The 13,872-nt window shown below is 46.9% G+C and overlaps 1 protein-coding gene across 1 annotated transcript in view; it reads right to left on the reverse strand.

Moving 5' to 3' along the window:
- NAV2 (neuron navigator 2) overlaps window positions 1-12,352 on the reverse strand; it is a 769,613-nt gene extending 757,261 nt beyond the window's left edge. The window contains exons 1-2 of the mRNA XM_012456498.2: window positions 12,277-12,352; window positions 6,577-7,227 (exon numbers count right to left, since the gene is read on the reverse strand). Of these exons, the coding sequence (XP_012311921.2) occupies window positions 6,577-6,651 (75 nt within the window). The 5' untranslated portion in view covers window positions 6,652-7,227; window positions 12,277-12,352. The remainder of the gene's footprint in view (window positions 1-6,576; window positions 7,228-12,276) is intronic.
- Between the last annotated feature and the right edge of the window lie 1,520 nt (window positions 12,353-13,872).

Here is a 13,872-nt window from a genome sequence, read left to right on the forward strand (position 1 = left end):
TCCATCCAGACCCCTAACCACACCTTCAGTGCCCCAGAGCTCACATCACTATGGCCAAGGAAAATCTCTCAAAAGCAGCTCAGCCTCACTACTGGCCTGGGATTGACCTTGGGGAGGGAGGTGGCATGCAGCCCTGATTTGCCGAATGACATGGACATTGTTCCCGGTTAAACAGGACATCTGTAAGATGTCATACAGGTATCATGCAGGACTGAAGAAAGAGAAATGGAAACAAGGGAGCCAGCTAGGAAGCTATGCCACCATCCAGGCAAGAATTCCTGGACCTTAAACTAGGGTGGTAGCAGTGAGACTAGAAATTCCACTACTGATTGAAGAAAGCCATTTTATTCCCTGGAAAGCAATCCTAATAACAGTCACATTGGGAGTGGGAGTGTGTGTGTGTGTGTGTGTGTGTGTGTGTGTGTGTACATACTTATGCATGGATGCAAAGAAGTTGAAAAAGTGATTTTTAATTATTGGCAAGGTAAAATTTCAGTGAAATTCTGGAGTCTAGCAGACAACTTAAGTTGTGGAACCTTAGAGAAGTCCCTTAATCACAGATTTTACATCTGTAAAACGGGTTAATAATACTTACATCATGGGTTTAGGATATCTAAATGAGATAAAGTAAAAGGAGTGCTAATTCCTCCCTGGCACACAGTGGTTGGCCAATATATGTTAGTTACTTCTCCTATTTTTACCCCATTGATCTCATTTTTTCAATCCTTTTCAAAAGCTTCACTAACCACTTGTGCTTGGGAATTACTTTAAATTGCACTTGTTTTCTCCCTACATCCAAAAAGAATAACAATTGCCGTGTCCCCACTTTCACAAACCAAGTGTAAGGGCAATTCTACCATGCGAAGCATTAGAAGGTGTCATTACTTCAAGTCGCTCCACCCAGAGGACTGCCAGTCCCCATCAGCCACTGATGCATTGAAGATTGGCAACATCTGAGATCCATCCACCCCCATCTTCCTGGTCTAGTCACTAATGCAAACCCTCTTGCTTCTTCCTTCCAATCATGACTTCAATATGCCTTTTTCTACTCACCAGACCCAGTCTATACTTCATCAAATGTTTTGATGGCTTCAGATAACTCCTAAATGTCTCCTTGAATCTTATTTCTCCCTGCTCTCTCTATGAGTAGACAACATATGAAACCTAAGAGGATCAGATTCACCTCCTGACCACAGGGAAAGAGGAATCTCGACCCTATAAATAACATTCATCCATACCACCAATATTTACTGGGAGCCTATTGCATGCTGGGGATAATGAGATGGACAAGACCTCCTCAAGGAACCAACCATCTTGTTCAGAGGTGTGACATGTGGGAAAATGTCTGGGACATAAGGAGAATGTGGTGAACTCCTACCCAGGCTGCACTTAAGCAAGGTATAGAAATAGGCGGAGGATCTATTCTACATGGAGAATATTTGAGGGGTCTGGGAGTGAGAGCCTTCTGGGTGAGTGAGCATGATACATGAGCAAAGACTCAGAAGTTGGGGGAAATGTAAGGTCTGTTCAGGAAACAGCAATCAGAGCTTAACAAGAAGAGAAGATTTGAGTAAGAGAATAGGAGACTGTAGTAGTCACAGTAATCCCCACTTACTGAATACTTATGTGCCAGGTACAGTGCTGAGCATCTTGTAACCTATGTACATGTAAATACCACTGGGGAAAACAGCACCAGGAGCGTACAGAATGCCTCCTTGCCTCCAGGTTTAACACTGAGGTCAATGAGACTCCAGTGAGACTCTAGCTTTTATCCATTATGCCTTAGAGGTCAGTGACCATGTTAATTGCCAAGGGCTGGAGAGGATGGCTTCTTCTGAAGGAAGATGCAGTTGGAAACCACTGAGTAGGATGATAATAGCTGGACTCTGAGACAAATAATCTAGCCAGAAGTGGGGAATAAACTTAAGAAGAAGAAACAGAAACAAGAAAGCCAGCCAGGAAGCTACACCACTACCTGGGCAAGAATTCCTGGATCTGAAACTATGGTGGTAGCAGTGAAACTAAAAAGCACAGACAGGTGCCAGATACATGTGGCACAGGAACAAGTAGGGCTGATGACTGGATGAAAGGGTGGTGGGCCTATGGGATGGGAGAAGGTCAAATGATTTTGAGTTGCAAACCCAAGTAACAAGGAAGTTGGGAATGCCATTAATAAAAATGAAGACGAGAGGCTGATGGGGCAAGTATGATAATATGTTGCCCTTTGAAGGGCAGGGTTTGGCAGATCCAGAGCAGTTCAGCCAACCCTGGAAATTTTAATTACACTAAGCCTGAGTTCACCCTCTCCAAAGTCATTTTTAAAAACTGGCTCCAGGAAGCTTTTCTCTGAGGAGCTGACAGCTAGGAGAATATTCAAACTAAACCATTTTTGTCACTACTCAGTCATCAAGCATCTTTAAAAAAAAAAAAACCTGAACAATTCTTATTTTACAATGCTCATCCTCTGTGGGAAACCTCTGTCTGTGAAGGACAAACTTCTAAGGAAGAGTAGAGAAAAATCAATCAAAAAGTCATTCCCTTGACTGATCAATAGGTGTCTGTCAGGAAATTTTACTTCTCGCATCTATGCTAGTTAAGTAGGTTCTCAGAGCACTGAACAACACGTACCTTGCTGAATTTCTTTACATGGACGCCTCCTGCCTCCCTGGCTTTTTCCTCACTTCAGCACAGAATTCGAATCTGACAAGAGCTAGGGATGCACAGAGAGCTGCCATCTATATGTGGCACCCAGATAAGTTGTCAAAGGAATAGGGAGGAGCTTTGAGAGCTCTGAATGGCACCCTCTCCTGGTGCAGGGGACAAGTGGCACCTTCACATCTGACGGCTGCCTCCTGATCTTCCCAAGGTCAGCCACAAAGGTCTTGCTCAGAAGACACCTCCTCTTGGGGCAAGAGAAGAGGTCTAGATCTCAATACCTTATGCCTCTGTGGCTGCACAGGTGTATACGAGGTATAAAACTTCATCTTTATTGATTTGTAAGCTTAAAAAGCATGCACTTTACTGAATCTGTTATACATCAATTAAAAGAGAAATTTAAGAATAATTATAAATATGAAATGTACATCTCTCTCACTCACTACACCAACTTTACCCTATTTATTTTCTTTAGAGCATAGGCCAGTGTTTGCAAATAGATGATGTAGTTATTCGCCTGTTGTTGGCTGTTCAGAAAGGCACTGTCCACCACAGTGGCCACTAGCCACATGCAACTATCGAAGTTTAAACTAATTATAACTCAATAAAATTTAAAATTCGGCTACACTAGTGACATTTCAAGTGTCCTGTAGCCAGATATGGATAGTGGCTACTGATTTGTACAGTGCATGAATAGAACATTTCCATCATTGCAGGAAGTTCTATTGGAGGGCACTGATCTAAAACCTAGGCTTCAAGAAAAAAATGACCCTGTATGTCTGGTTTATACTTATCTCTTACACAGGTGCCTGCCACAAGGAGGCACGTCCTAAATACTTGTTGAATAGATAAATACTGGAATTATGTAATATCAAAAAAATCACAGAGCCCAAACCAGAAACCTGGAAACATCCTAAATATACATCTATAAGGGATTAGTTATATAAATGTTGGCACTTCTACAGTGTAACTCTATCCAGTAACTAAAAGGCATGAGTTGGGTATGTATGTAATGACTCAGATAGACACCCACATTATTTTAAATGACAAAGCAAGTTTCCTAAAAATATGTATAGCATGAATCCATTTTATTAAGAAACACAAACCAACAAAAGTCAAGAATAATATGTACCAAACTGTTAATAGCAGTCACTGCTGGATAGGATTAGAGAAATGAGAAATTTATATTCTGTATTCTTCTATAATGTTTGAATGTGTGATGTGTATGTATTACTCATTTTTTTAAGATTTAAAACAAAATCATGTGCAGCCCACTAAGAACAAAAGGAGAAAAAGAAAACCCACATTGCGATCTATCCCAAGGATATATAAAACATTTCTTAAATATTTACCAAGCGCCAAACTCCTTCCCAGCTTTATTCCATTTAATCTTAATAATATCCCTATAATAAAATACTATTGTCCTATGTTGAAAATGTAGACTCTAACCATCAGAGAGGTTAAGTAGGTTTCCCAGGGTTGCACAGCTAGCACACAGCACTATTGGCATTTAAACCCAGGTCTCTGGTTCTACAGTCCATGACACTCTTCACTGCAGAAGGCATATGCATGTACCTACAAAAAGCCAGATCCTAGTTGGCCCTAAACTAGCCATTTCATCCATATGAAACCCCAAACAATCACCAAGCTAAAACCAGGTGCATGAGAAGTGGCTTTCGCTTCTTGGGACATTGGGAAATACAGCAAAATTGAATCTAGCTAGCTCTCTGCCTTGTCTCTTGACTTATCTCACAATTGTCTTTCCCTAAATATCTCTTACACACAGACAGAAATGCCAGGAGGATCTGGTGCCAATGAATGCTTGGTAACTTAAGCATGCTGGTGGAGACTTCCCAGCTCTCCAGCAGATGCCTCGATTGTGCCTTTGTTGGATTTTCAGCCAATCCCCCCTGAAGAGGAGTTTTCAGCTCACCCGAGTTATATGAGCCAAAACACTGTAGAGTCGCCTTTCAGCTTCATGGACAAGACATTCCAGGCTGCACGCTGAGAGGCTTGTTTAGCTTCACACTTGACGCAAATGGGGTGTGTGTTTACCCACAAACACACACATGCACACACCAACAGAAGCTGCTGCCGCCAACAGAATCTACTGCAGTAGCGGTATTTCTAGAAGCCCAGAAACTGTACTCTGAGCAGTGTGAACACTACCACAGTGCCTATCGGGAAAAACAATCTAATTCTTTCTAAGCAAAGTTTCAACCACAGCCCAGAAAATTCAGTAGAAAATGAAATGTAATACTCTATTAAACCTTATTTTGCCAGCACAAGCGAGAGCTCATCCAAGCATGGAGAGTCATTAAAATGGATCTTACATATATCATTATAAATTTAATAATCGCCATGACGGCTAGAGTTCAAGTTAAAATGAATGTCAGCTGAGCATGACCAATTGATGTTACCCCAGCTGCCACAGAGCCTCACTTGGGGTTATATTCTACTTCCAGAGGCTCCATAGTACATGTGGACCCAACGCAGCCAGAGCCAAGAACAGATGGGAAATGCAGACATCTACACCTAGCCAAAAAGAAGCCATCATAATTGCATATTATCTCGCTGTACCAGCCCAATTAAAATTGTCTACATTGTCAGAGGTCCCAAATGTTTCTCCACTAAGTGTCTGGATACCAAACTTGGCTAATACTTGGTCAGATGCAGTCAATCCTGGCTTCTGTTCACAATTATTATTGATTTTTCTCCTATCTCTCAGAAAGCTTCTGTAGAAATAGGAGTAGACAGGTCTAGTCGGTTATACACTTAATAAATCAAACACCACAAAACAAATCCCACTTATCTAGGTTCCCAAGACAGTGGGCATCCTTCCTGAATTGTAGTGGCGGCAATTTCAGAAATTGAATTTTTTGTTAGGAATGAAGTCGATGTTTATGTTTAAAAGATGTTTTTTGCTATATATTTTCATCCTTGGAAAGTTGGAGGAAAATGCAATACAAAATCCTTTTTCATACACACACACACACACACACACACACACAGCCATATAAAATTATAGGGAAGAGTCAAAAGGACAGTTTTCATCTCCATGTGTATTTCATACTGGGAAGAGTTAATCTTTCAGACTCAGGAGGAGAGGGATATCCACACCACTCTGAAAGAACACCAGAAATCTTTTTTAACCATCCACATTTCCAAGGAAATATCAGAAATTATTTTCAGTTTAACACAAATTTGGACTCTGCTAGAGTTGTATTTAACCCTTGCCACCCCCTAGTCCTAGCTACGCCCCAAGAGTAAGAAGAGACAGCTTCAACTTCCTTCCTAGACAACCAACCACTCTATGCTACTCCCCAACGTGTCTGCCTTTTAAAGACAAGTTGAACTTTAACTGGTAGACACAGGTCCTGGGTGACTGCAGCTTTCAGACCAATGACAGCAAATGACCCACACTCAACAGGCCATTTTAAATGGCTGTGACATTCTCACGGATAGGGCCAAAGAGCGCAGTAGAATATGTTTTTGATCCATAAACACAAGAGCCAGCCGCCCACACAGAGAATAATTCAAACAAAACCTCCACTGTCAGGAGCAACATTTCCAAAAGGTGCTAAGAGTGTGTGAATCCCAAAGGGGGCTTCACTACAAAGACACTCATATTGGACTTTGAGAACACCAACATTTTTTGTTAACTCCCTCAGATAAAAGTTATAAATCTTTGCCTTTTTGGCTGCCAGGACTGAATTTTTTCCCTTTTCTTTATCTTTCTTCTTGCCTACCAGCAAGTCAGGACACCCAGCATCAAGACATAGCAAATCTCAAGCCACCATGCTACCTCCTTCAGGAGAGAAAGACAAACAAGCATACTCAATGATGACCACCTATGCTCTCTGAATCACTTAGCAATTCCAGCACCATAATCCAAGCAACAAACCAAGTTCTGCCACTTACCCTCTTTTGATCTTCCAGTCCGTGGGTAACTGGCTTTCTCTTCTGCTGTTGGCTGGACTCAGAAACCGATTCCATTTCCCAGAAATAAAATCCTCTCTCTCCTTCAGCGATGCTTCCAAATCCACAGAGGAACAGAATAACCCATGCAAAAGTGATGCCTGCAACCTCCAGAGTTCCTGCCAGCCAAGGAAATGAGCACCACCTCTTCAAAGGTCTTCTTGTCTTCTTAAAATCCACTTGGGAATCTCACTCGGCACCACTGCCTTTGCAATGAGGGTGGCTGCTGCCGGCATCATGAGAGCTAAGTTTTGGGGTTTTACTTTAGGTCTGAGACTAGCTTCATGAGAGCCCGGAGGACAAATTTGGGCAAAGACAAGTCTATATCCTAGGGCACATACTGCATTACTGCCCCAGAAACCCTTTCCTTCACTGTCTCCTTGGCACAGATAATTTATATGTCAATAACCATGTAAATGGGCATTTAATCCACCAAGCTGATAACATCCACATCCCTCTCTGGCAGTCCCTGACTCCCATAAATCACTGCAAACACTGCACGGAAAGCCGCCCCTCATGGCTCCTGCAAGCGTTCATCACAGCGGTGGCTCTCCTCCTGGGCTGTCATCTTCCTTCATGGTGTAAGACCCATACCTGAGGAGAAAATGTTCAACAGTCAGATTTGTCTTTTGTAGAAAAGTACAGATTTGAGTTGTCTTGCCCACCATCTGGAGCCACATAGTGAGGCCTGAACCAAGCAGCAGCCGATGATCTTTTTCCAAGCTCCTCTGAGCACTTCCATGGACAAGCAACCTCCAGGGGCCTCATGGGCTCCCCGCTTCTTGTGTTCTGGAAATAAGCACACCGGAGCTGGAAATGAGTTATCTTTCAAACTTCCATGGGATGCATCATCATCATCATCATCATCATCATCATCATCACCATCATCAGAGGAATAAGGCACCAAAGTATGAAGAGACAGGGAAGCAATGGTCTGTGAAGCACAAAGCATCAACATTTTTCCCCCAATTACAGCTGCAGGAGGCAGTGTATGGCAGACAAGATACCAGGGTCCTCGGGGAGAGTGAGAAAGAGCAGCAGAGACTGTCTCAGAGCTGAAAAGCAACTGTCTACAGAGCCGCATTCCCTGCCTGGGAACCTGCAGGCAGAGCACTCAGTCACCTCCTGGCTGACGTCACAGAAGCTCGGAGAGACAGGGAGGGAGAAGAGAAGAAGGGGCCTCTGCACCAAAAAAAAAATTTGCACTTGGTGCACCCTCCCATAAATAATCCAAGAGGTGGGGACATATCTGAGGATCTTGTGAACATGCATCAACAAATAATTATGAATGCCTCCTGCCACAACACCAGCACCAGCAGGAAAGAAAGGAATGGGGGTGGGGAGCTCTTTACTAAAAGGCACTAGTCTTGCCAGCATTTCTAATGAACGCACTAGCCATTCCACAATTCAGGCCATGCCAGCCTCCGGGAGAGCTGTGGCCAGATCCGGCCGCAGCGGGCACTAGACAGAAACCCACAGACCCTCCCTTGCAGCTGTCCTAACTGGTGGCTACTTTGGAATGAGGCCGAAGCCATCCCCTATCACAAAAGGCTTCCGCGCAGCTCAGTGCCAAAGCAGGTTAAGAGGCGGACATGAGACTAGGCCACAGACAGCTTGCGGGTGGGGGGAGGAGGAGGAGGAAGAAAAGGACTAGTGGATGCTTGGGAGAGAAGCTGCAGAGGGGATGTGACTTTGCAGTTACATCCCTCTTAATTGAAGGCTTGTCCCACACACATGAAACACTCAGTCAGAACATATTTCTGCAAGTGAATTCCCAAGTCACAGATGTTCTGATTTTGGTAAGAATCAGTGAGGAGCAGAATGTTCAAAAGAAGGGTATCTTGTATACCCAAGGGTGACTGACATTATAGACAGAATGACTGAAACCCTCTGCTGACCCAGGAAATAGCTGAGCTTTTAGAAAAAAGTAGACACTCTCTGGTTGCTCACTACCACTGTCTCCACAGCTCCTTCAAGGGATCCCTGGCAAAGGTGAAACCTCAGATCCATTCTTTTTAACTCCAGACCACAATGCAGATAAACTCTGACAAACTGACTATAAGTATTACCCTTTTCTGAATCCAACTGAAACCTCAAACTAAAAGACTCAGGCAGACCTAGGTTCAAATCTCAATGCTGCAGCTTCTTGTGTGACCCTGAGCCAGTAACTTAACCTCTCTGAATCTCAGTTTTCTCATCTCTAAAGTGAGGAGAATAATACCACACAAAATCGGAAAGATCAAGATCACCTATTGACACAGAACAGGTGATCAAATGATAATTGCTAACATGTACTAAATGTTGCTATAGGCTGAATTCTAGCTACTGCTTCACATATTCATTTATTCAGAAAATCTCTGCTAAGGGCTTGCTGTATGTCACTTCTTTTCTTCAAACAGAGATGTTTAGCCTTGTATTAGAGATGAGACAAATGAAGATAAGAAAGGTCTAGTAACTTGCCTAAAGTTACACAGTGAGGAAGTGTGGGTCTAAAATTTCAACCCAGGTCTCATTTCAAAGTTCCTGCTCAGATCCATGCTGCTCTGGAAGGAGCACTGTTGTTTGGCTTTTCACAAGCAGGCTGAGTTCAGAATCTAGACTTTTCATAGCTACTGGCCCTCCTCATGAATAATAATAAAAGAAAAAAAAAAAAGCCAGGTGCCAAAAAGGGTCTCCTGCTTGGAAGGCCTTCTCCATCGGGGCTGCCTCATTGACAGCTCTGGGCTTTCTCTGTATCTGAGAACAGCTCTGCACTCTGCGCCAGGCCCCTGTGCTGGAGCTCTCTCCCGGGTGAGACCCTGTCACATCCCATCACACCAGCCGGTGCACCCGCCCCAAGTGCACATGGGGACAGACGCTCTCGCCACAGAAATACCTCCCAACCAGCAGGAAGTGGGAGGATGCTCAACACCTCCTGTGAGCCTTTTGTTTTTTTCTGGGAGTCAGTTTCCACCAGTTCTGGGGCTGTTGCTGTCCTTATGCTGGAGCCAGAGAGGAGAGGGTCACAGGAGAGAGAAGAGAAGCAAGGACGCTGTTGTCAGCTAGCTAACTGCCACATCCAGTCTGTTTCCTGACTGGACAGAAGGGACTCCAAGAGAGTATGCCCTGATGTAAAAGCTCTGGTTTTTTACTGCCAGTGAAATCTCAAGATGTTTAAATACACTTGAATGAAAATGAGCTGAAAGAAAGGACTCGGGGAACATTTAACTGAATTGTTGAGAAGTGAACATGCTTATTGGATTGATCCCTAAATGCAGCAATATATCAGCAGCTTCCCTCTCTGTGCCATAAGTCAGCCAGGAGCAGCTGCAAGGGAAAGGGGGAAAAGGAGAAGGCCTGGCCAGACTGCACCATAAGATGAGTGGGGAGCATTGTGGGCAAGCTCTGGCTTCCCCTAAAAGTTCAGAAGACAAGCCCAGCCTTACTGAAGATATTCTGAATACACTGCTAAGGCTTTTTCCTGCCAGGTACGGTCTCCAAAAGACTTCACACTCCCATTCCACATCTTCCCAAATCCTTCTTCCTCTGGGCAACCCCTGGGGTGGGGTGTCGGGGGGAGGAAAGGTTAACGACTGGTTTGGAGGTATAGCCCAGTATATAGGGGGTACACGAAAGAGCTTCCTAGTCTTAGAGGTAGAGGCATCCTTCAGAGGGACCCGCTGAAGTCCCTTCCTGCAGTGAAACTTCATTGCCTGTTAAATGCCAATTTAGGATTCTAGGTACCAGAAAAGTCATAGGCCAGGCCTTCTTAGTACAACTTACTCCTTCTGCCATGTCTGTTTGAATTGTGAGCCCAGCTTTGGCAAAATATCCTTAGATTTTTCCAAAGTTTTCAAAATTAGGCAATGTCCCTTTGGCCTTTTCCCTCTCTCCAGTGGCAGCCAGGACTGGGGAAACTGGTTTTTAAATCTGGATTAAAGGTTGGGGGGTTGAAGGGCCTGACCTGTTTCATCTTATACCTGGACTTAAGCTTCTAAAAGAGGGGTGCATCCGTTTTTCCAATGGTCTAATTAACACTCACCACCAACGCTGAATTTTTAATTAATCCTTGGTGCCAATGGGGGAAACAGAAGAGCTACTTGAACATCTAGCTTTTGGTTAATCAATCCATAAATAAGTTACATAGGAGGTATGAAAGAGAAGCAAGGAGGCATGGTGGTTTCTGGGCTGAGTTTCTCATCTAGGGGCTTTTTTGCTTCTAAAGGGAGCCCGCGAGTCGGCTACTTCTGCTAAGCCGCAGGGGAGGGAGGGCTGACCCAGCCTCCAACCCTGGCGCCTTTATCTGCTCACGGCGAGCGAGCGGAGCGTGCACCCGCCTCTTCTCTGAAGAAAAGAAAGGATCACACACAAAAATAAGTCACTAGGGCCCCAGCTGGGCGACGCGGGCTGCCACTGCCGCTGCCTGAGTCCCTTTGCCGGCAAGAAAGGAGCCGGCTCAGCGGAGCGCACACCCGGGAGGCACCGCGGCTCCCAGCGCTCGGGCGCCCCCTCCCCGCCCGCGCCCCAGCCCGCCGCCCGCAGCTAACCGGAGCGTGGGACAGCGAGAGCCAGGGGAACCACAGGCCTGGCCTAGTTGCCCCCAGCTCGGCTCGGATCCGATACATCTACACCGCCCTCACCAACACATACGCACATATGGACAGACAGGCACAGAGAAGAGACACAGACTGACACAGGCACATCAGACACTTGCAGACATGCAGACAGACACACACACAGACTTACAGACGCACATCCATATACACAGATATCCCCAGAAGCTCGGATAACACACGAGGAAGCACGACCCCGCAGAGAGGGACCTGTGCAGACAGGTTTCTAGACCTACATTCAGAGACAGACGTAGCTAGAAAACAGGCGCAGACAGAAAACACACATGCTCATAGATACACCTAGAGACTAGCACACAGAGAGGAGGACACATGCAGACCGAAAACACAGAGACGGTGACAGAAGGATCTACAAACAGCAGTACTCAGACACAAGCACCTGGAAAGGGCGTTCACAGTCACCCATGCCAGCAGCAAACACAGAGGGACCCAGACGCGGGGATACACCCAGAGACACAATCACGCAGAGGGGAACCCACAGAGACAAGCCAACAAGACACGCGGAAACACAAGAACACGCACAGGAGGTGGCACAGCCTCAGGCACGTACGCCCAGAGGGACACACACCCACTCCGGATGGGGGCGGGCGCAGTGTCGCTGGAGGCCGGGAAAGTGCACCCCCAAGCTCGCAGAGCAGCCTCCAAGGCCGGCACAGCACGCTCAGCCCCGCATCTGCTGGGGAAGAGTTTCCCAGCGCATCTGCGAACAAGGGCCCCCGGCCGTCATCATGCACGGGCGGCTGTGCCTCCGCTGGCCCAGTATCTATGCTGCGGCCGGGCGGCTTCAGAGGCCCTGGCCCTCGGTCAGGGTCCCGGAGCAGAGGTGTGTGACCCCGAGCCTATCAATAAGAGGCTGGCTCTCTCCGCAAAGGCACTCCCCGCCCTGCCCTGGACCCCGGAGCTCAGCACAGAGCATCACCAAGTCCTCTCCTCCTTGCCCATCCAGTTGCGCCGCAAACTTTCCCAGGCCAGTCCTGCCGCGGGGCAGTCCAGCCCGACCCGACCTGGGGGAGGCGGCATAGGGGGTTCCTACCTGCGCCCACGCCGGCTTCACGGAGCCGCCTCCTCCAGCCGGTCTCGCACCGCACTCCGGCCCGCGCTTCTCAGCCGCGGCCGCCGCCGCTGCAGCCGCTCCTTGCCCTCCCGTTACCCAGGAAACCGCCTCCTCCTCCCTCCCGCCAGCCAACCAGTGCAGTTCACATGGCGCCTGGCTGCCAATCGGTGGCCTCGCCACCCTGGTCCCCTTCCAGGGTCCCGAGTCCTTTCCCAGGCTAGGGGACCAGAGAAAGAGAGAGGGTCTCTCCGGAGCTGCTGCTATTCGACGTCAGGCCCTGCTAGGCAGAGACATGCCAATCCTGCCTGCTAGCGCCCTTCTTCTGTGGGACAGACGCACCTGACACTTTAAGGAAGACATGCATCGTTGGACAACCTGAATCAGAAGATGCCTCGGGGCACCTGGTTCAGCCTCCCACTAAATCCAGGAATCCCCTGGACAGGATCCCATCAGGGAGCTGTCCAGCCTATGTCCAAACACCTCTCTCCATGGAGCTCTCTGAAGCTCCCAAGACAGTGCTTATTACCTTTCCGGTTGCAGAGCTCTGGTTGAGAGCAAGTTCTTTCCAACAATTGAAATCTGCCTCCATGCAAGACCCATTTCTGCTTCCTGGACATGCAGAACAAGAATCCCTGGGCCACCTAACATCCAGACCTCCTGTAACCTAGAGGGCAATGCATCCCATCCCCAAGGTGACCCATCTCCAGACAGTTCTTCATTCTTCTTGTCTTACTCAAGGCCATTTTAGAATCTGGGAGGCTTGTGCTCCCCATGTTCCTTGTATCTCTTTCATGGAGTGGCCTAGTACATAAGTGCCCACATGAGAGGATCTCAGGAACCCAGTACTGCAAATAAGACTTGAACTGCTGAAAAAGAATCTCTCCTCTCCTGTTTATATCAGGTCCAAAGACATAGAGTAAAAGGGGAAACCAGACATGTCTGGAGAGGCACTAGAGTGGACATATCTCTTTCCACTCCCCTTCTCTCTCTGAAGACTTCATATTTCCCTCCAATCCTATTATCCAATCAAAACTTGCCCCATCACACAGGGTGCCCGAGGTGAGAAAGCAGGAAATCCTACTGGTCTTGGCAGGAGAGTGGCCTGGTCTTTCTGAAGTTTCCAGGTGCCACCAGCCTGCAGGGCCTGTCCACAGCCACAGGCAGATCTTTCTATGCCACCATCTGGTGAAGATCAGGTGGGTCCAGCCTTCTTAGGGTGTTAGGTACACAGACATCTCATTAGAAATGGAGCTGAAAACACACACACCAAAGTAGAAGACTAATCCTGCTGCTGGGCCCCTGTTTGGGAGTCAGGAGGAGATTGGGGCTCAGGAAAGGAGGTACATTTGTCTGCCGTCAGAGCAGAAGGGATTGATGAGGACCAGACAGTACCCAGCTGGATCCCTGCCAGCTCTGACCAACATTCTCCAGGTCTGGTGGGAGAAAGGGGGCCCAGCTGTAGGATGAAGGGATGGCAGAGGGAATTGCAGCTGGGGTGTAAGCTCATGCTCACTCAGAAACATCCACAAATATTACACTCCTGGGCCCTGCCCCAAAGGGGCCCACTGAGACTGC

Source organism: Aotus nancymaae, unplaced genomic scaffold (assembly GCF_030222135.1).
Source record: "Aotus nancymaae isolate 86718 unplaced genomic scaffold, 86718_ANA_hifiasm-v0.15.2.pri h1tg000059l, whole genome shotgun sequence".
Taxonomy (NCBI): Eukaryota; Metazoa; Chordata; class Mammalia; order Primates; family Aotidae; genus Aotus; species Aotus nancymaae.